Raw genomic sequence first — 24,072 nt, 5'->3', positions numbered from 1 at the left:
ATGATACATGCAACAGTAGACATAATACTTTCCACACTAAACAGCAAATTCTAATGCCAAACAGTCAAGTAATCATTGCTTAGTTCTAAAATACAGTACACCAGGGTTTAATTAGTGTGGCCTGTATTGCCAATTACTCTCACTACTGGAAGAGCTATGGATTAATAACAGGTGTGCCTGTCCTTTGTAGCGAATATGGGCAGCACATTATTGATGCATAGAGTGAAAGCTATGTCAGATTTTGCTGTAACTCTGGTATACAGTAGTGGGACCTCAAATAGTAGTTGTGGTGACCTCTAAAGAGTGCTTCTTTGAATTTGTGGATTAGATTTGGAATAAGGGCGCGCCAAAACAGTGTTTTTGGCGATTCAGTGCCAGACCTGCTGGAGAATGCCTTGTACCGAGTGTGTGGTCTGGCACTATCTTAAATTTTAAATCCACCATGTCCCAGCTAGAACCTAGAAGTGCCCAGCCCATTTCCTGCCTCCTCAACTCAATAAGTGCCTGAAGCAGTGCTCCAAAGTCTACAGTCACGTGTACTTGAAAATTCGATAAATTCAAATATTTATTGTGAAAAACACATTTCTGTATTTAGGTTAATATCTCTTAAGTTTCAGATGTATAAATGATACCTGCAATTCTATTTTTAAAATATATAAAATTATTATTAAATTTTTCCAATCTGCAAAAAAAAAGAGGCGTTTTTTAATTACCAATGGCATTAACGAAAAGATTTGTTTGAGACATGAAAAATCTCCTCCAAAGGTCAAATTAAAACATTCCTGCACACACCCTAGCGTGTTCTGACAGGATAGGGAATGTTGGCATATTCATATACAGTACTACAACAAATAAGTCTTAAGGGACAGCTAATTTTTCAAACGGATTTCATAGTGCTGTTGCTGTACATTAATGCAATTGCCTCAAAATACAAACACACAAAATGTCACAGTCAAGGCATACACTGAAGAGCATTGTTAGAAAGCAGTCACCAGTGTTTAGACAACAGTGCGGTTGTGACTGGCAATTTGCCCAGGATAGGCGTAACATAATGTTAAACAGTGGATCTGCTACATTTATCTGCACTTTCAAAAATCAACAGAACAGTCTACTATTGTCATTCAAAAAAACACAAATGCACTTGTAAAGTATGGTCTTGAACATTATTCTCTTTTTTAAACCCATGACTTTTCAATTTCTTTTGATTTGACTGGTCTGCTGATCTTCATATGACCTCCCAAGTGAATGATCAAATTGTAGAAATAAATCACAATTTTTTTCAAAAATGTACACTCCTTGAAAAAGTGCTGAAGGGATCTACTGTAGAATATTTTGTGGAGAAATGATCATTTGCTTTGGTTTATTTTTGATGCGTGATAAATACTTTCCGTTGCATAATATTACATTAAACATTCTAGAATGGAAGCTAACTGTTATCTGCCAAATCAACAAAGAAATATTCAAAACATTCAGAATTGTTTTACTTTTAACTCTGACTTGGAATTTACTTCAGTTTGGAAAGAAATAAGTTAGGAGGATTCACAACTCTTAGCTGTGACACCTGAGTAAATCCTGGGGCTAGGATGGACTTTCATCTTTCAAAGATCAGGAGATTGGGAAAAAAAATCATTTGAACCGCTTTTTGAACCAGAGTTAAATCTTCTCCACAGCTGAAGCAATTCCACACTGGAACAAAATTCTTTGTAACACTTTTGGCTTGTCTATGCTGTGATGAGCCTTTTTTTTAATGAAGTACAATCAAAGGTTAAATCAAAGTAGTGCAGTGGTTAGCACTGCTGCCTTGCAGCCCTGGGTTTATTTCCTTGAGTGCTATCTGTGTGGAGGTTGTATGTTCTCCTCATGTTAACATGGGTTTCCTCCAGGTGCTTCTGTTTTCTCACACAGTCTAAAGACTGGGGTAGCTAATTGGCCATCAGGAAAACTGGCCCTGGTGTAATTGTGTGCACGTTTGTGTCTGTGTTGGACTGGCATCTGTTCTGCCTTGTTGCTTGCTGGGATAGACTCTGGCGTCCCTCTGGCAGAGTCTAGGTATAAATAGTAATAGAACTGCTCTTGGTTGTTCTGTCAGATTTATTTTTAAAAGCTCAGCTACTTTACCTTTTACAGCTAGACTGAAATCCATCAGCCCTACAATGCAATTCCAACAGTGGTTTACAACATTCACACCAGAGAGATCCAGTCTTTTTGGATTTATAAGACTATCCAATCACTGGTAACAGATTATATTCATTTGGGCTGCTTTAACCAAATCATTGTTCAACGATCTGGAAGTTTGCTCTGAATCCAAGTGAAGACAACTCGGTAGTTTCCAGGCTAGAGACCCTTGGACTCCTGCAGAGTTTTCAAGAAATTAAATCCATTCAAAAATAGAATACTTATTCCTGGTAAGGGTCACAGTAACTCAGAGCCTAGATATAACTACATCCTTGCTGGGACACTTGACCATCACAGTTAACCTGTAGAAAACCCACACAAACAACAACGAAAAATGCAGACTCTGTGAGGCACCACCTTTATTGAGCAGTCAGGCAAAAGCAGGATATACCTGTCTGGGGAACTGGAGCAGCGACTCGGTCACTCTCTGAAGGACAGGCAGGGCGACTGAAACGCCTCCCGGTTCCTGTTCTCTGCCAGCCTGGTCCAGGGTCTCAGACAGCATCTCTCGCACGCAGGGAGGGTTCAGATCCACATGAAAGTCTGCTGATATTTTGCAATTTTTGGCGACATCAAACAGCGCCAGACTGATAAAGAAGGGTTCCACCTTGAACACATACAAAGGAGAAAAACAAGGACCTCACGTCTCATTTCAATTCATTTACATACAGTACATTTGACTTTTTATTTGATAAAGATTGCAGTTGGATGCCGTTATTGCTCATGAAAAACAGCAGTATTTAGTGTGTGTTAGAGCTGTAATGCTATTATTTTTTCCATGCTGTCTGAATGCAAGATTTAACAGAAATGAATGGATACCTCTCAACTCCATCATTCTTACTAGCCACATCAGAGATAATAGAGCAATTGATATGGAATATACTTTTTTTCTACTTTATATCCCCTAACTGACAACATTGAGACACTGCAAGTGTTAAACCGAAAACCAAAGTGGATTGAAATATTAATCACACTGGACATGAGCTACTGTTATGAACTGACTTGTTCAAGAAAAACACCGGTACTTCTTGCCAAGAGTACCCTTTCATTCTGAATTTCTTGTCAGTCACTATCATTGTCAATTAATTTCCCTTTATATATTAGGTCATGACTATCTAACAAATAGACACAAAGTTAAGATGATGTTTCATATCATAAATTATTGATACAACCATGAATGTGGATGCATTAGCAGTTTCTAACTTTAGTGCAATAGTTTAGTGTATTTTTAAAATAAATGTTATGATAAATTGAACAACAGTGCATTATGACAATGCAACATTAATTTAATGGTACAATAAGTTTAAGAAAAATGTTAAATTGCCACAAAATATAGTAAATTTAATGTATTTTGAGCAGACAAGGTTTTTTCCATGCGTTTACATAATTACATAATTATGTTTTACATAATTACATATACATGTTTACATAATAATGAAACATGATGATGTGACACGTACAGTATGTCAGCTTATGTCATGGTTTCCAAAGATCCTTAAAATTCGAAGTCAGATACTCCTCATGCAACCTGCCAGACTACGAAGTATGAAAGTGAAAATCACCCCCAGCTGCATGTGCGGCTAATTAACTCTGCAGCTTTGTGTGAACCTGAAATGTGAAAAGTTTCATGTTTTAAAATCCATCCACTTTCTATTTAGAAAATAACCCAGCAGGCCCAGAGACCAAGGTGGAGAGGACATGCATGCAGTCATTCTCAATCTGCCCCTCCGACTGGAAGGCTGCCGGTTCGTATCCCACGGTCGGCAGAGGAATCCTACTCCGTTGGGCCCCTGAGCAAGGCCCTTAACCCCAGCTGCTCCAGGGGCGCCGTATAAATGGCTGACTCTGCACTCTGACCCCAAGCTTCTCTCTCCCCCTCTGTGTGCCTGTGTGTCTCATGGAGAGCAATCTGGGGTATGCAAAAAGACAAATTCCTAATGCAAATTCCTAATCCTAATTTGTCTATGGCTAATAAAGTGATCTTATCTTATAAATGCACATAGGGACGATTTGGAGATGCCAGGTAACATGCCTTTGGACTGTGAATGGATGTCATGGTAGTGGGAGAAATCTCCCACAGAGCAAACCCTACTCAGAAGGTGTTCTAGTCTGGAATCAAACCCCAGACCCAAGAGCTGTGATGTGGCAGCACTGCTACACCACCTTGTTTTTAAATCATAACTACAAAATACAGTACTATATTACTAACAGATTATTTTGCTCTCCCCTTTTCATTTTGGTGTACGGTGTTACTGAAATACTGCAATGTGTCCTTCTTATAACATCACCCCAGCTTCAGTAAATAAATGTACTTCCCACACTATGTATGTTAGTTGCAGCCATTTGTACAGTATAATGCTACATTGTACACAATGCAAATATTTTATCTATTTCACTTGGGGTCACATCTTGCTTCTTTATTACAAAAACACAGCTTACTGACTGCTCTTTTACCAATGATGAAAGGTAATAAGCATCTAGTTAGCATTTACACAGGTGTTGTTCTGCTAGACTAGTATAAAACATGTGGCTTATGGGTGGCTCCTGAAATAAAGCATTATCCAGAAAAGCATTTTATTCTGAGGAAGTCAGAGTGCTTACAATTGCTAACAAAAAGTCAACAGGATGACTGCTTTACAGTCGTTGGGAAAACTACAGTTTATCCTGCAGAACTGGAGATAAGCCTGCTTATTTTTTTGTGCGTCACTGTAGTTTAATAAACACAATATCGGATAAAACAGAAGTGCTTCACTTAGCCAAAACAAATAACCCAGGGGCTCGGAGGTACTGTACAGTGGTAATCTAATCAAGTCTCAATGAAAGCCAAAGCTGAGGTATCATGTTAACCCTGTCTGAGAAGGCAGCGGAGATGGTACATGTTTGTCATAAGACAATGTTTTTACCCTTATAAAAACATAATAATAATTCTTTATACTTATCCAGCTTTTTTTGTGATACTTAAAGTGCTTTACAGGTAATGGGGTCTCCCCTCCAACACTGTAGCTCCCTGGATGATGCGACCGCAGCCAAAGTGCACACAGTACACGTACCCGGACAGTCAACTAACATCCCTACTCTTTTTAAGAAACGGCCTGGGATTTTCATCAACCACGGAGAGGCAGGACCTCAGTTTTACCTCTCCTCCGAAGGACAATACCTTTTTTACAGCATAGTGTCCCCATCACTATACTGGGGCATTATGGCCCACACAGACCGCCGGGTGAGAACCCCTGACTGGTCCCACTAACACCTCTTCCAGCAGCACCTTTAGCTTTCCCCAGAGGTCTCCCATCCAGGTACTGGAGAGGCTCACACCTGAGTAGCTTTAGTGAGTTGCCATAAGGTAAGTTACAAACAAAAGGGGGCCACTCAGCCCATTCCATCTTGTCTGGTTTCCGGAAACAATTTAATTCACAGATCTCACTCAGTCATTTCTTGAAAGAAGCCTCAACAACATGTCTGTATCTTTGTTCCAGACCTCCACAACCCCATTTGTAAAGCAGTTATTCCTGTTTTCAGCTTTAACTGTACTTCCCTATAGTTTTCTCCTTGTGTCCTCTGGTTTGCATTTCACTGTTGATTTCAAAGAAATCCAGTGGTTAGGCTTTGTCAAAGCCTTTAAATATTCTGATATACAAATCATTTTGGCTTTTAGTATTCTTAGGTTAAGAATGTAAAAAAAAAATATTTTCAGCTTGTCTGCGATTCCTTTGAGGAATCTACTTGGTCTGTCTTCTTTGGAGTGTTGCCAGAGTAACAATATCTTTTAACCAAATCTGCACACAATATTCTTTAAATGACGTCTTACTGATTCATTTTACAATTTGAACATTATGGCTTTTGATTTAAACTCGGTATATCCTACAATTCTGTTTACTTTGTTTACAACTCTGCCAAGCTGTCTAGTGAAGGAAAACATAGGTAAACATAAACAGCTGAGTCTTTAGACACTCACTCACTTGGGTTATAATCCCACTGGTGACACAGAATAATCAAAGCAAAAAAAAACTATCTGTAATTATGTTATGCATCACACTTGTAACTACAATATATCATATACTGTACAATCAGTACAGTACTTTCTAAATCTGTGCTATTTCTTCACACATTCCCATGCCATTTTTAATTGTTATTATGAATTAGTGCTTTCTTGAACTTATAGCTGCATTGAAGTTTAACTTATACATTATTGCCCTGTTCAGGTTCCAATATAGCCTTATAAGAGACTGCACTTCCGTGACTAGTCTTAGACTGGAGTTCTTTCCATTGAGGAGTATGGAATTGTTCCACCATGTCTAATATCGCTGACACAAAATATCTAATGAACACAGTTCACAGACCTAATCTCACCTGAAACATGTCTCTTTTCAACAGAGATCCCACAGTAAAGTACAATGGGTGTTCTAAGGGGACAAACACAGCATTTCCAGAAGCCAGCAAATTTTCCCTAGATACTGTACACACTTTCCAAGTACTGACCAGGGAGACCCCTTGCTGAGCATGTAAGATCCGATGAAATCAGGGTTCAGGATTGGTAAATCTGTTGGCTAAACCTGGAACAACGTCGATTTCTTTCAACTTTTCTGATATCGGTTATTAAATATATATTTGTTGGTTCTGAGATTTAAAGCAGTAAGATCCCACCATAGCGTTCAATAATACAAATGCATATTTTTGCTCATTAAAGCAAGCAGACATACTAAACAGAGTGTTAAGACTCACATACGTTTGTTGGCACCGCATCATTTTTTTCATTCACACAGCCTTGCAGGGCGAATGTTAAATCATGACAATTGACCAAAATCCGTCGGCCAAACTTCTCCTCAAAGGGCTTCAAATCCGGTTCGATTCCTGAGAAGTCTAGTCTCTGCAGTAGAACAAAGTCGACATCATTTCTCCATTAAGTTTTAAATTGTCTTCCTCCCTTGGGTGCAGATTGAACAACACACTAGCTGCCTTCACTACTGTTAACAGTGCTGGCTTTTGCATTTGACTTACAGCTTTTCATAATTCCGTTTTTTGAGTAAGAAAAGTGTTGTAGCCTTTTCGTATCCAATTTGATTTGTACAAATGAATGTGAGGAATGCTGCAAATAGACTGTAGAAAAAAATCAAAGAGGACATCTTAAAATGCCAAGTCATAAGAAAATTCACAGTTGCTGAAACTGCGTAACTCATAATCCCAGACTTAAAGGAGATCGTCAAAATTCTCCTGGTTTCTGGTTTTATTCCAGCCCAGCTTCTTTTCTGCCAGCTAATTAATTGAAGCCAAGATTATACAAATTCGATTTTGAAATGAGTAATTTTCCTTATTTAAGCTTTTTCACCGTATTTGTTTTGAGCTGAAATGCTGATTTCAAGTAAAATCTAACATTTTATTGGTACTCTGAAATGTCCAGCTGTTTAAAAAGTTCTCAATAAGCAAATAGCCTGTTTAATCATGGGTTCAGCTGAGTAAGAAAGAACTCAGTTGGAATGAAGCTCTCTGAACGGCACGATACCACATGTGCCTGTGGAGCACCCTGGCAATGAACTGGACACAAAACTGGAAAAACTACAGGAGGGCAAAAATGGCAGTGCGGTGGGGACTTATTAGGATAAAACATGTGTTACTAACTACAGGAATCACAATTAATTTCACATGATCACATGATGACTTTATCAAACCTCAACAGTTAGTGCCACTTTCCATTTTCTGAAGAATTGTTTTAATTTCTGAATTCGGATAAACTAAAAATACTTCAGGCAGCCTCAACCAGAAGAAAGAGATTCTGCAGGTGTACAAAAACCTACCAATAAAAGACATTGTGCACAGCAAAAAGTCTGATTATTTGTTACATTGCTCTTTTAACCTTCAAGTGCGTTATATGACTGTATGCATCATTTGTTTTTCAGGTGAAGACAAATGAAAGAACACTTAACCTGTGTTTCAGGATCCAGTGCGAACAGCTTGTGTCGCCCATCGTTCCTGTTAATTTTATTAAGTTGATCTGTTTCTCTGGCGTACTGAAAGACACAATGGAAAAACTCTTTGAAAATCCCGGCCCTACTACTTTGCTGCATTGATCCTATTCATGCAGACAATTCAAATTCTGGTTAACCTAAGGCTGTTGCCTATTATCATACAGGATAGACTTACAGTTCCTGTTAGCAGTTTCTGCTAACAATATCTGCTAGGCAGAAATTGTTCCTGTGGTCTTTATATGAAGAAAACATATTCATGTGAAGAAAACAGTGCTACTTTCAGTCTTGTCTTTATGGTGGTAATGAGTGATAAAGCTTTACAAAAACGTCATGAAGCATACACTGTACATGCATTATATACTGCAGGAGATGTAAAGAGATGAACTGTATAGAAAAAAAACAATATTGTGAGATTGTCAAAGCCAGTGACACAATACAGGAAACGGGACAGAAAGCAAGAGTGACGATCCAGGGCTCTTTTCTGCCAAGGTCTCTTACTCATGCCAAGTCTCTCTGAGTCAGTGCAACTACTGCAGGAATTCCCAGATTCTTATTTCCTTCATTCCTGGAATGATTGCTTTCTTTCCTCTGCTTTTTTTAGGCTGTGATTCACCCTTATGGAATAGGGAAGCTGATTTTCGCATTTTAGGTGGCACCGCGGAGCCAGGACGCTCTGCCGTACCTTCATCAGCTCGGGGTGCATGCTCCGGCCCAGGCTCTCCATCAAGCTTTCCGACTTCCCCTGGCTGCTGACTTCGTCATCTGCGCGTTAAACAGAAACAGACGGCTGTGATGACGGGAACCTCGCGTTTCCCCGGAAAAAAAAACTCTCAAAAGGCGTCAGCATTATTAAAAGCTCTTTTTGTCCTGTTCTTTCTGTTTATTTTCTTCCAGCCCCCTGTTTAAACTCTGTAGAAAAAGCTCGGGGCAACACTAGAAACAAACCAAACACAAATAAGATTTCTTCTTGAATGCTTAGGTCTTAAATATACTGTGCTAAAAACAAATAGCAAGAACTAACTTGAGGTTACAGCATTAACACTTAATTAGATTAAAGGAATAAAGGAAACACAGAATTAATATGAAATTAACAGCTACACTTTTTGGGTAAAGACACCTCTTTCACTGGTAGAGTTATGGAAAAATTGTTAGAGCAATATAAACAAGAAATATTAACAAAATAAAGGCATTTAAGAGCCAATCCAGCTGGATTTAGAAAGACAAGTTTAACTAAAATTCTCTGAAAAAGAAACAAGGATAGCTGATATCACTACAGCATATATTATATTTAGTATATACCGGAATCAAAGGCAACATACAGTACTCACATGGGCAGAGAAATGGTTAATGAATAAGGCTTATGCAGTCATTTTAAGAAGCATAACCTCTGTTTCAGATGATATAAGCAGTACCACGAGGCTCCATTTTAAGACCATCAACCTTTCTATATTAGCAATTTAGGTTTTGATAAAAATTGGAGCAACAGAAACAGCATCAAAAGACTTTCAAGCAACTTGAATTGGACATACACTCATAAAATTACATTTAACTTTGACAAGCAGGAAGTAGGAAAACAAACTATACAGTACATATCATATGGGTGATTCAAAGCTGCAGGAATCTATATATGAAAGGGATCTGGGAATTAATGTAGATTGGATATATATGCTTGGATATGTATAGAAAACATGTATAATTTAAATCATGGAAACTTATTTTCAAGCTTTAAAATGCATTCACAGGACTTCATTTAGAATATTGTTTTCAGTCTTGGCTACCATAACACAATAAGGATATAATAGCCTGATTCAGAATCATCTGAAACAGTTCAACAAATTACTACATAATACTACAGAATATTTAAAAAAATGAAGCATGGTAATTATATTTGAATGGTGGGATTAAGCTACATTCAAAGCTTAAATGCTTTATTGGTTTTAAAAAGTAAAAACCAATAAAATACAGTTACAACCTACAGTATGTTTTAAAAAAAGACTGGATATTGATTGTGTGTTTTAGTTCAGGATTTATAGAAATAATATATGCTTAATGATTTTAAACTGCCCACTACAGCAATAAATAAAAAAAAACAAAAGGGGACTGAGGTATTGAGTTTTAAATTAAACTAATGAGAAAAGAAAAAATCAATACACAAGCAAGATGGGAAAACAATATTTTAAAACCGCTTGTGAATCTTCTAGTTGCCCTGGAAACTGTTACACAAAAAACAACACCAAATGTCAATACAGAAGACTATTGTACGAAAATTATTATATAAAGTCTCTTTTTTAGTACTACTGCAATGAATACATGCTTGTGACAGAAGCTCATACATAAAAAATCTCTTTTTAGGAAGCAACAAAGAATAGTGCGAATATTAAATGGGGAATTTAAAACCTGGAAAAAACTCATACACTAATAAAAACTCAAATAACTAGCAATATGTTGGTGCTCAAATCAAGCATAACTCACTAATTTGGAATACAGGACACAAATGGAAGCCGAGTGAAAGTGTTTTTAAGACAGAAAAAAAGCAATTATGTACTGTAGTTATGTGTGGTTCTTGGTACACAGATATCAACAATGCCAGCGAATTCACCTACATCGCTCATAAAGTATCTTGTTAAGGTCTTTGGCTCAGTTAGCAACTCCATGAACACAAGGGGCTAAGGCATGTCCTCCCTTAATTGGTAACTTTTCCTATACTCTTATGTTTTCATGAATTCATTTCTGTCTCTTTTTTCAATGTCTCCATTTTTTCCCCCAATGTGCCACTGAAATCTCGTGCAGTCCAAGAAATGTGAACCTGGTGGCTATTTAATTTCAACAGCTGCATGGGAAACGAGATCCCAGTAGCTTTTGGTACTGTATCTTACATTCTTCTGGGGCTTATCAGCTTATTGTCAGGGTTCTTCACACACAGAGATCCCGGACACTGGCACGTTCACATGTGTTGTGCACTGCCTCTGGAATTTGCTTTATTTAACTGCTAGGAAGTTTCAAGTTGAAAAGTTCACTATAACTTCTTCCTTTAAAAAAGCAGCAGTCCTTAAATGTAGAAAGGGAACACTGTGGGGGGAAATAAAAACTGCTAGTTGAAACGATTCATACACACAGAACACTATCTGTCATCTGCTGTATTTAAAACGTACAGGCTTTGTAAATATGAAAGTGTTTGAATACGTTGTGATACCTTTTTGTAAATGATTGGGCTGCAAAACCTGCATATGGCAAATGCAATCACACCAAACTCTATCCAGTAATATACTGTATAAATCTCCTTGTGTCGTGAAACATTTTGGTTACATACCAATTACACAGTTACCTGGCTTGAATTTTTTCTTTCTGAAAGCCACTTATTACTTAGGAAGAGTCATGGCATGGTGCAGCCTATCGCAGAAGTGGATCAGCACAACGAGGAACTGCATCCTGATGGACAGAATCAGGGCCTAAATTGGGGCCAGTTTTGAGAAGTGTACTCATTGCATATCTTTGGACTGCACAAGAGCACAAAGGAAATACATGCAGACATAAAGAGAACATGCAATCTCCTCACAGAACGCACCCCAGTCCAATCCCAAGACCTCAGATCCATGAGGAAACAGCACTACCTGCTATGCCACTGCGCCACATATAATAATGATAACAATATTATGGATATGGATATACAAAATATTGATTAATGACATTAAATATTTTTGGCATGTTTTTTAGTTCAAAACGGATCTGCTTGCTCTGACAATATTATACAATATTATTTGCTGAAAATAAGTAAGTATATATAAGAACAAAAATAAGAAGATCAAAAAGAAAACATAAGAAAATGGAAGATTATGGCCTGCTCTTTAATTGCTAGTACAGTAGGTCATTTTTGCCCTACGAAGTGCCTCCTGTTTTCACTTCCTGAATTGCCTGCACATGAGTGGCTCCAGTCACTGCTGAACCTGCAAACTTGAAATACGTTCTCAATTTTACATAAATCATCAAGTTCCCTTGTAATGTCCCCTCTTAGTCTAAAGACAATCACTTCCTTTAACTTATCTGGAGAGTGTTTGCCATTAAACACTCTTCCGGAAGCTGACAGGATGTGATTTTTGTTAACATCGGGTCCCGTATAATTCTCCCCGAGTTTGAGGGGTGCTTAATGAAATTATCTCTTCACCCTGCATGCGAGGAATAAGAAGTGACAAATAACAAATGCCTCAATTGTCTGGCATTGTTCCACAGGTAGACAGTGTATATTGTAAAGCTACTGATCTCTCCCCCTTGCTTGTGATGAAAGAGGGGGAAAGCAATCTGTTTTGTTTTTGTATGCCTAGCTGAAAACCGAATTTACTGCTGCTACTAATAACTCCTCCTTAAAATGCGTAAAGTATACAGCAATGAACCATTCAGATTGCAAGCCTTATGTCAAAGAAACCTGATAAGATCGCAAGACCTGCTATTCAAGACCTTTGCTGCTACAGTACCTCTTGTGGTGGGAGCCAAGCAAGGCCAGTTCTCAGTTTTTAACCCATTGACATGAATTGACTGGAATTCAAGCCTCTGCTCCTTGAACAGACAACAGATTCTCGAAACTCGAACATGTCAGTTAACTCACTCTGAGTTGCTTTCATTGTGACTGCAATACATCACCAAAGGCAGCTCTCTGTCCATCTTAAAACCTGCCCGAGATTGTGATGTTAAAAATCATCATTCCAATATCACAATACAGGCTGAGGTAGTCAACGGGGGTTTAATTCAATTAACAGCAAGGATCAATATTTTCCTGGTTTAATCTTGTCATTATTTTCAAAAAGCCATCGGGTCTCACTGCCAAATTCTATTGCAACACAATGGAGATAACAACATACATAACGCTGAGCTATTCAAAAATGCACTTTACAAAATGTGCTTGAGCTGCCTCCTCACTGTCCAAACCCCAGAGCACTGTATAATAAATTTCTCAGTGAATCAAATGCAGTGATTGGATTCTAGAGCTGTAATTTCCCATTAAATACAACCATACCAGTGATTTACAGTCCTGCAAAATACTTTCACGCAGCATCTTTCCCAAACAAACAACTTTAAATCACACTGACAGTGTTACCAGTTAGGAAACGAGCAGTACTGTAACTGCTACATGTACTGTACATGGAAATGATTTTCATCACCTGCAGATTTTAGTGATGGTAAGAACTGTTGCCTAAACATCTATATACAAAGTCCCTGAAATAACTAAACAAAATAACGAAGTGAAATAATTTCCACTAACTTTTTAAAACTAGCTCAATTCTACGAAACAAGGCTACGGTACCTCCTGAAAGGAATGATTATATGTTGCTTTTACACCATTTACAGGCTAATATCCACAAATAAGACATGAATGACATCATTTGGCATTGTAAAGAATGAACAGAGCTTAGGAGTGTGAAAGGGGTCCCACAGTAGAGATGAGTACCGTACCCAGAGAGCAGTCGATTGTGTCTCCATTCCTTTTGTCCTGAAGCAGAGGCTCTGCACTGCTCTGAAGGACATTCTTCAGTGTGCTGACCCACTCCTCCATCTCCTGCTCGCTCTCTGCAGCCAGGTAGTGGTTGCAGCCATCCTGCATCTTCAACTCAAATCCATTCCGCCGCATTTTAGGGCACTGAGGGAGAAGAAAGCACAGCAGATGTGTCTTACAATCATCACCCCACTGAACACACCAGCACTGCAGCGGTGTCTCACAATCATCACCCCACTGAACACACCAACACTGCAGCGGTGTCTTACAATCATCACCACACTGAACACACCAACACTGCAGCGGTGTCTTACAATCATCACCCCACTGAACACACCGACACTGCAGCGGTGTCTCACAATCATCACCCCACTGAACACACCAGCACTGCAGCAGTGTCTTACAATCATCACCACACTGAACACACCAGCACAGCAGACGTGTCTTACAATCATCACCCCACTGAACACACCAGCACTGCAGCAGTGTCTTACAATCATCACCCCACTGAACACACCGACACTGCAGCGGTGTCTTACAATCATCACCCCACTGAACACACCGACACTGCAGCGGTGTCTCACAATCATCACCCCACTGAACACACCAGCACTGCAGCAGTGTCTTACAATCATCACCACACTGAACACACCAGCACAGCAGACGTGTCTTACAATCATCACCCCACTGAACACACCGACACTGCAGCGGTGTCTTACAATCATCACACTGAACACACCAACACTGCAGCGGTGTCTTACAATCATCACCCCACTGAACACACCGACACTGCAGCGGTGTCTTACAATCATCACCCCACTGAACACACCAACACTGCAGCGGTGTCTTACAATCATCACCCCACTGAACACACCAACACTGCAGCGGTGTCTTACAATCATCACCCCACTGAACACACCAACACTGCAGCGGTGTCTTACAATCATCACCACACTGAACACACCAGCACTGCAGCGGTGTCTTACAATCATCACCCCACTGAACACACCGACACTGCAGCGGTGTCTTACAATCATCACCCCACTGAACACACCAGCACTGCAGCAGTGTCTTACAATCATCACCCCACTGAACACACTGACACTGCAGCGGTGTCTTACAATCATCACCCCACTGAACACACCAACACTGCAGCGGTGTCTTACAATCATCACCCCACTGAACACACCAACACTGCAGCGGTGTCTTACAATCATCACCACACTGAACACACCAGCACTGCAGCGGTGTCTTACAATCATCACCCCACTGAACACACCGACACTGCAGCGGTGTCTTACAATCATCACCCCACTGAACACACCAGCACTGCAGCAGTGTCTTACAATCATCACCCCACTGAACACACTGACACTGCAGCGGTGTCTTACAATCATCACCCCACTGAACACACCGACACTGCAGCGGTGTCTTACAATCATCACCCCACTGAACACACCGACACTGCAGCGGTGTCTTACAATCATCACCCCACTGAACACACCAGCACTGCAGCAGTGTCTTACAATCATCACCATACTGAACACACCAGCACTGCAGCGGTGTCTTACAATCATCACCCCACTGAACACACTGACACTGCAGCGGTGTCTTACAATCATCACCCCACTGAACACACCAGCACTGCAGCGGTGTCTTACAATCATCACCCCACTGAACACACCAGCACTGCAGCAGTGTCTTACAATCATCACCCCACTGAACACACCAGCACTGCAGCAGTGTCTTACAATCATCACCCCACTGAACACACCAACACTGCAGCGGTGTCTTACAATCATCACCCCACTGAACACACCAACACTGCAGCGGTGTCTTACAAACACCCCACTGAACACACCAACACTGCAGTGGTGTCTTACAATCATCACCCCACTGAACACACCAACACTGCAGCGGTGTCTTATAATCATCACCCCACTGAACACACCAGCACTGCAGCAGTGTCTTACAATCATCACCCCACTGAACACACCAGCACTGCAGCGGTGTCTTACAATCATCACCCCACTGAACACACTGACACTGCAGCGGTGTCTTACAAACACCCCACTGAACACACCAACACTGCAGCAGTGTCTTACAATCATCACCCCACTGAACACACCAACACTGCAGCGGTGTCTTACAAACACCCCACTGAACACACCAACACTGCAGTGGTGTCTTACAATCATCACCCCACTGAACACACCAGCACTGCAGCGGTGTCTTACAATCATCACCCCACTGAACACACCAACACTGCAGCGCTGTCTTACAAACACCCCACTGAACACACCAACACTGCAGCGCTGTCTTACAAACACCCCACTGAACACACCAGCACTGCAGTGGTGTCTTACAATCATCACCCCACTGAACACACCAGCACTGCAGCAGTGTCTTACAATCATCACCCCACTGAACACAACAACACAACAGAAGTGTCTTACAGTCACTGAACACAACAACACATGCTGTTGTGTTACAGACATGTCTGTAAATAGCTTTCTACATATGCTGTACCAGACCAGTAACTAAACTAGAACAAGCTTTTATTCCCTGCATTCGGTTCTTGCTTCTGTATATTCCACTAGAAATCATGCAAAAACTAGTGCTGAGTTTCATTAAAAAGGTATTAGTTTTAAGTGTTTTTCCACTGTGTTTATACACATTACTTAGGACTTTGTCTGCTCCTTTAAAATGCCATGATGAGAACAAAGACATGTTCAAGCAGCTAGGGTTAAAGTGGATAAATTCAAGAATCCTAATACAATTCACTGGCTCTTCGTATTTTCATCCCTATTCTGCTTCACGTGACCATGGTCTGGGGGCGAGGCTGTCACACACACAATAAATAGTCTGCTAGAATGTAGAAGCACAACCAAAGAACTTGCTTCCTGTTTTTGTGATTTTCTTCCAGAGTCATAAATTTATTAACTGTTACATCATGGAATAAGGGATTTGAATATTTTGGATGAAGAAATTTCCTGAGACAATGTCCTTGACAACAAAAATGTGGCTGCCAAAAATCCTTATCATGTGATTCAGAAATCCCAAAATAATGATTTCCAGTTTTTGACCAAGCATATGAGCAAAGTGTTAACATAATCGGATGGCAGCTGATTTAACACTGACTTGTGGCTGCAAATTACAGTACATCTTAAAGATCAAAGAGAAAACACTGCTTCAGGCAACAGTTTGTTTTAAAGACAAAGTTAACATGCAGGAAATCCGCATGGGTCTGACCAGCAAAAACTCAGTAATCCAAAGACTTAATAATAGAACATGACAAAAAAATTGTGGGACCAAGATCAGATTGGTGTTTATAAAGTATCACAGTGGATATAAGAAATCTACACTGTACGTGACTCTGCATGACTCTCTACATGACATACTGCTGTAATAAATGCAAGTTGATAAGATAATTATTCACAAAGACGTACTGCTATAATAAATGCAAAAGGTGCTTCCACAAAGTATTAGTTGGGTGGGGGGGGTGTGCACACTTATGCAACCAGGGTGTTGTAGGTTTTTTAATTTCAATTTCCTAATAATTATCTCTGTTTTCTCTTGAAATTTGTTGGTTGCAAGGTTACATAAAAGATGGAAAAATGTCTGACATGATTTATCTTGATTTCTGGAGTTGCAGCACAAAGCTCATAACTCAGGGTGCAGGAAATGCCTGGAGGCCTGTTAATTCATCTCCAGCCAGACCCTGATGTTCAGAGATCACTGGCTTTGGCTGGGATAACTTCATTAACCTCCTCGGGGGGTATTTGTAGCTAGCTGTGCAATATTTGGGTGAGGCAAGTTTGAAGACTAGTTTGGGGCTTTCTGAGCTTAAAACCAACTTTTATTTGGCCTGTTGCCAGCTCACTGAGGGCAGCATCCGTCATGCTATCGTTTTCACACTGTGGTCATTTCATTTTAAAGAAGTGGGTGCCTCCACAGTCTACGTTTCACAGACAACACATGGTTTAGTCAGACAAGCTGATTCACAGCCCAGGGTGAGTCCACACATTTGAGAAGGAAGGGTATGAAAGTAAAAAATGTGTTGATTTCAACTGCAAAAGAAAAAAAAATGTTTTGTAAGTCTGGTGTTCATCAGAAGGTATCCTTGCATCATGCTTCCTGATCGTTTGGGCACAGGCAGTAAAAGGGCTGTCAGTACATCAGAAACCATAGCTGAGTACAAGGTTTCATAGGTGAGATTGTGACTTGTTGTAAGGGGAGCCATCACTCAAGGAAATGCTGTAATAAGAAATTGTTTTGGAAATAAAGTGGTAATCAAGGCAAGCAAATGGAGTTGGGACGTGAGCGGTCTCTGAACTGAGCAACTGCTTGGTGAAACAAAGAAGACTAGAAACAACATGTGAGATGCAAGCGATATCTGTGTGACAATACACCCACTCATTTTTCTCACAATGTCAGGTAGATTTACTGATGTCAACACCCCCAAATATCACAGGGCTGATGATGATAACTAGTGTGATTCAGGGGATGTAGCAGTTAATTTCAATGCCTCTTTTGTCATGCAATCAGGTTATGAAATGTTATTCTCTTTGCCTGAAAACACACTTCTGCCCATCAATTGTTGTACGGTACCTGAACGACATCAACACAAGAATCAAGGTAAATAGATCCTTTGGTCTCCTTGCAGTTCTTCTCATCCTTGTACGAACTCAGAGTGTACGAGCCATCCGGGAGCTGGGTCAAGTAGAAGTACCTTCTCTTGAACGCCTATAAAAACAAATAGGTGAAGTCAGCTCTTGGAAAATCAATTTCCTGTTGACTCAGTCATTGGATTCGTTTCAGAATCAGGTTTGGGAGCAAGAGGCATTGGTGCACAGGACCAAAAGGAACACTTACAATTCCAGAATAGGGGTAAAATTAAACTTTGCAGCAGGTTCGCAGATTCAGAAGCCAATAAAACAAAGGAAGAAAAAAGCATTAACAATAGTCACTTACAGTATCGACATCTAATTTTTTAAACATTTATCACCTACTGCATACTCTTATAAAGCACAGATTGGTGATCCGCACGATTGTTTTCCACAGTGTAATGCAGCACAATAAAGGTGCCTCTAAATCTCATATTAAGTGTCAGAGCCACACCCGCAGTTTGCGGTCTGCGATATAGTTTCTTATTAAAGACTTTATTTTATGTATAAAATATCAAGAGGGCACATAAGGTTTTTCCCACACTTTATAATGTCACTGCCCTAGGAAAGCAACAAATGGGACAGGCTAAATTGTAAATACAGATATCACTCAGAATATGACTAAATCCAGTCATGTGCAGTAACTTATAATGTTTATTTTTACTGACATGTGAAGCAAATAGAAAAACTGTTGAGGAGCTACTCTTGTGGTTAGTAACCTAAAGCTTTTCCTGGAGTTTTAAAGCAACCCATTCATCAGCTGGAAAAGTCATTTAAATGGAAAATTAGAACACTTGAATTCAAAAGCAAATACGAGATGCTTATATCATTTCCAACAACCCTCAAAGATATTTCCTGCTAAAGAGATTTTAAGTACTCTTAATTTTATTAGCACACTTGTTTCTTTAATTTGAGTTAATCGTATATTACACAATAATGATAAGTGGAGTTTTTAACTAAAGTTCATCAGGGGTGACAACCAAGACTCTCACTCTACCTAAGCAATAAAGATTTTTCAAATGCATTGAATTCTTGGGTGTTATTCCTCATAAAAAATCATCCTACTTATGCTTATGCTGCTGTAGTAAACACGGATGTTGGGTCTTACAGAAATTAAATTTGGGGTGGGGGATTTGATTCCAGAGTGCATTTCAAAGTGGAATTTCTGATTTCTTCATGCAAATTCACAACGGAGTCTTTGGAGGCAGACAGCTGAATGAAGACTCTGGCACAGCGGTAAAAATATGTACTGGTACATCTCAGCCAAGTGAAAGAAGATACAAAAGCAATGCCTTCTATTTCAGCTTGCCTGCTTAAAAAGGTATCTTTGTACAGCTCAAGGAAACATTTTCATTTGAAAATAAGAACAACCTACTCTCATAATGTAACTAGATACAAACCAATTGCAATAGTTACACTGATTATGTTAATACTAGCATTAGCAATCACCAGCAATTTAACAGTCTTTCAAAGTTGTGTTTTCTACTGGAAACACAAAGAAGCCAATACAAAGTCTCAACTTCCACTGCCGAAGTGAGATCTTTGCACCACATGATGAATTAAGAATTTGTACCCTAGGACTAAATGCATCCACACAAATTCTGCATTATTTGTGAAAAACTGCACAGAAATCCAGCTAAAGTTTTTTTTTTTCCTTACACATCCAGGCAAGACTCCCAATACTGTACAAAACATGCAATATGGATCTTGGAATCATTTAAATTTCCTGTGAAATGAGTGAACAGGGTCTTGTTTGGGATTGTTGACTGAGTTTTGAATGGTACTGTACAGTATGTGCATGACCTGAGTGAGCAGGGCAGACCAGCCTACTAATAAACTCTCAACAGCACAACACAGACACCCCACTTCCCCTCACCCTGTTAACAGAATCATTTGCGGACAGATTTAAATGGTTCTTTTTTAAGTACTGTACTTGCTACTGTCGGATAAATGTACACTGTACTGTATGTCGTTATCAAATATTTTGTCTGCCAAGTTGAGTGCACTGTAAACGTGTTCTGCTGCTTTAACCTGCACAGAACTGAGAACTGGCACTTAGATTTTGAAGACTAAACAGAAGGAGTAGGGGGGTCAGTTAATATGGGGACAACACATGTTCATCCAGTCATACCAATATAAACAGCAATGAGGCAGAATGTAAGGCACTAGGGGAAACACGGAATATGAAATGCCTATAAGAAAAGAGCAGATGTTAATGATTATTCATCTTTTCATCTAACAAAAAAACAATAAAAAGGGAAAACAGCATAATGGGATACAGAGAAAAATGTATAGCCAAGGCCCTATACACAAGGCCTCACTTAGTGGTGTGAACAGCTTTGATGTCCTCACTATAAAAAGCGGATTACTGCTATAGAAAGAGGCAAGCAGAGTGACTCCTTTCTTGCAATGACTACTACTAACTCCGAGGCCTTGAACAGAAAATTTTGGGAGACGGCAATCCAATTGACAAAATCCTTAACAGTGTTAAAATACTTATTTAGGAAAATTTTGAGGAAAAAAAAGAACAGACTAATTAAAACCAGGCACAATTGTGCTGTTTAAAATTGAACATGATTGCAAATGTTTGGAAAAAACTAAAGTACACAGACATGCAGTAGAAGCACATTAGTAGTGTTCTTCTAGCAAGTGATCAAGAAAATACTAAGCAAATGTACCTAATGAGACAAGCGGTCTCCTGCTAGCACGTTTTCTTTAATCCTTACAAGCAGGACAAATTAAGAAATATCTTCATTTATATTTGCCCTCATTAAGATGCTGTAACATCTGTGTCTTGTGTCCTTCACTTACCCTCATGGAAACAGAGAGGCTACTGTTCATGTTCGCTTTGGAGAGCCATCCCTGCTTCACGATCTCTCTTTTCTGAGAACATAGCGAAGAGGAGTCCTGGCACAACACAGAGAAAAAAAGTCAAGATCTTGCTGCACAAACAGAGAGGTCCAGTACACTTGCCCTGAATTTACTGCACACAATCTCCACCACACAGATAAGAATCTTGTAGAAATTTTAGACATGTGTTCTATCAAAACTTCAACTTACCAGCCAACAGTTAATTCCATACAGTATGTGCAGAATTCTGTACCTCAGATAGTGATAGACACCGCTGAGGGGCTGGAGTGTTAACTTAGTCGTTGCCTGAGACTACTCTGAATCTGTGGACCTCACGATGACAATCTCAGACCATTGAAACAGAGTGGATTAAGTTGCAGGCTCTATCCAAGCAAATCAAACAATCGTCACAGAAGTCACTATCGTAGCCTACCACATTAAATTGGTTCTGCGATTCTCTAAACAGATTTATGGTCTTGTATCATTTTGCTATCAACTTGGATTTAGAGGTGTATGTCAATAAAAGATCAGGTGGTAATGTATAGTACAAAGAATTCTTACTATCTAGAAGGGATCTCTATAAGGTAACTATTTTGGGCTAATTTAGTGGGCTTAACTCTGCCTCACCACTGTTGATATCTTTATACTTTTTAGTATTGTTTCCACTTCTGACACCAGTTTTCCACTGGGGAAGATCTGAACCAGTAGATTCATCTATGATGGTGTGGGCAGTGTGCCCAGAAAGGCCAAAAGTTCAGAACCACAGGAAAGTGTCACAATTTCCTGCATTATTATTAAAAATAGCACTACTTTCTTAAAGTTACCACTTCACAGTTACTAAGAAACAAGGAAATTCCTGAACCCTCAACCCATAGATGTTAAGTCATCTCAATGTTGACAGCACAGCAGTCAGAACATATCCCAAAAATTGTCAGTTACAGTGTATTCTGTTGCAGAAGCAGTACTGCTATTGTATGCTATTTTATACAGTAAGTTCTCAAAACAGGGAATGTTATTTAAATTATAACAAGATCAGTTTAAGTGAAGTTTGCCAGTTACACAATACTGAGCTGTTAACTCATTTAACATTTTAAAGCTGTTATCATTTCACATTTTAAGTATTTCAATTTACTTTACAACAGAATAAGGCAAAAATACAACATTTTTCAAATATATTGAATACTTTATATATATACTTTATATATAGCTATTTAGATTTGTGCCTATTTTTACTATAACAAGGCTCTTCTCTGTACTAAATTGACAATCTCACTGTGATATCATCAGCATATTAAAACCATGATAAGTGCAGTCCTGCCAGCATATCTCTTTAACCCTCTGAGCTCCTTCTCTTTTGTGTTATTTTCATTCAGTTCATTCATTTAATATGAACTCCCATATCTTCATTAATCACTGTTTTTAATGTGATCAGGCCCTGGAGAACTGTCCCCAATTAAGACCTCTCACCTAATCACTCTTCATTTCACTACACCGAACACCATCTTTATTAATCACTATCACAATAAGGCACTGGAGTATTCCATCCAAATCACCCAATCATAATCTACGCATAAGCACTTCAGTAATCATCTAACAACCTCTCAATCACATAAGAAGTTGTGCCTTGTATTTCAGATAAAGTTATTCAGTGTAATACATTTACTTTTTCAACCAGAATTACGATATCGAGTTTGTTGAACTATGGATTTATAAATTATGACCTTTTTTGCATTTCTTTATTTACTGAAAACGTACTGATCTAAGTAACTGGGTGCTAAGATGAACCAGTGTTAGTGAATTTACTGACTAAAGACACAAAATATATGCCTGAATCTGTTGGATAATCTGTTGCCTAAGGCAGTAATGAACTATTTGTGCAGGAACACCAGCAGGGCACGTCACTTGAGTTCTGGTCTAAAATGGATGAAGCATCCAATTTGGAATAAGCTATTTAGGAGATATGAAGGGGGGCCATTGTCTCAGAAGCACTGACGCAGAAAATAAGTACAAACTGATTTTTCTCCTTCTGGTTGGAGAACTGCCCCTTCTGACTGAATCTTATAATCTAATTCCAGTGTTCAGCTCAGTCATACAGGCCTGAATATTCCCCTTACTCCTCAGAGTACTGTCCAGTCTCTAGGGCTCGCCTGTTTTTCTTTCCATGTGACAAACCGGGGTGATTGCATTACAGTAGGATCGATTTTTGTCTACTGCTGACTTGCAGACCCCTTTTCACTGAGAGTTTGTGGAAAAGGAGCCTGTTTTTCTTTAGGTCTTGACATTATAACGTTGCAAGGCTTGACACAGCGGCCCTTTTGAGATGCACTGCCTCAAGGGTTTTGTTTTTATGTTCGTGAATTCAAATGTTTTACAAAAGGATAATACATAAAGGAAGCTTTTTTTAAACTGCACTGAGGAATTGTTTCACAACTCTGAGCATTAGAAAGACGTCATTGCTCCCGATGAAGAAATGTTTTTTTTTCAGCCTTTATCTGTTCAAAGGCAGATAAATTCAATGGCAAATGATGTTGGAAAAAGACTACGGACATGTGATGAGATGAGATTTGCACTGGACAAGATACAAATGCTACACTGTTTGGCTCTAAGTGTTTCCTTCTCCTCCTCTGGGGAAGTTACATAACAAAGGCTACTGATATTCAGTACTTTGCTGTCAAGGACATTTGTAAGCAGCATCAAACTGGACACTCCCTTGAGACAGTGACCCTTGCATCATCTGAAGAGCCATTGTGCATTCACAGCTCATCTTCTGGTTTAAATCAATTCATGACCTCAACCCTCTGTTTCCCTGGCACACCAACATTGTAAAATTAACTTACAGTATGCAAGCTTCATGGCACTCGGCCTAAAAGATTGCCAAACCCTAGTTCAGACAGTATATAAAATGTATTTTACTCCTCAAGATATGTAGGTC

At 39.4% G+C, this 24,072-nt stretch overlaps 1 protein-coding gene across 2 annotated transcripts in view; it reads right to left on the bottom strand.

The window, feature by feature from the left end:
- dock11 (dedicator of cytokinesis 11) overlaps positions 1-24,072 on the bottom strand; it is a 155,584-nt gene that overhangs the window by 110,038 nt on the left and 21,474 nt on the right. For both annotated transcript variants that reach the window (XM_088925362.1, XM_088925363.1), the window contains exons 6-12: positions 21,102-21,197; positions 18,235-18,369; positions 13,584-13,767; positions 8,821-8,900; positions 8,097-8,180; positions 6,902-7,042; positions 2,567-2,782 (exon numbers count right to left, since the gene is read on the bottom strand). In XM_088925362.1, coding sequence (XP_088781488.1) covers positions 2,567-2,782; positions 6,902-7,042; positions 8,097-8,180; positions 8,821-8,900; positions 13,584-13,767; positions 18,235-18,369; positions 21,102-21,197 — 936 coding nt within the window. The remainder of the gene's footprint in view (positions 1-2,566; positions 2,783-6,901; positions 7,043-8,096; positions 8,181-8,820; positions 8,901-13,583; positions 13,768-18,234; positions 18,370-21,101; positions 21,198-24,072) is intronic.

This window comes from Atractosteus spatula, chromosome 9 (genome assembly GCF_055471065.1).
Source record: "Atractosteus spatula isolate fAtrSpa1 chromosome 9, fAtrSpa1.hap1, whole genome shotgun sequence".
Taxonomy (NCBI): domain Eukaryota; kingdom Metazoa; phylum Chordata; class Actinopteri; order Semionotiformes; family Lepisosteidae; genus Atractosteus; species Atractosteus spatula.
The sequence above is the reverse complement of the archived record's forward strand: the minus strand, read 5'-3'. Positions and strand labels throughout refer to the sequence as shown.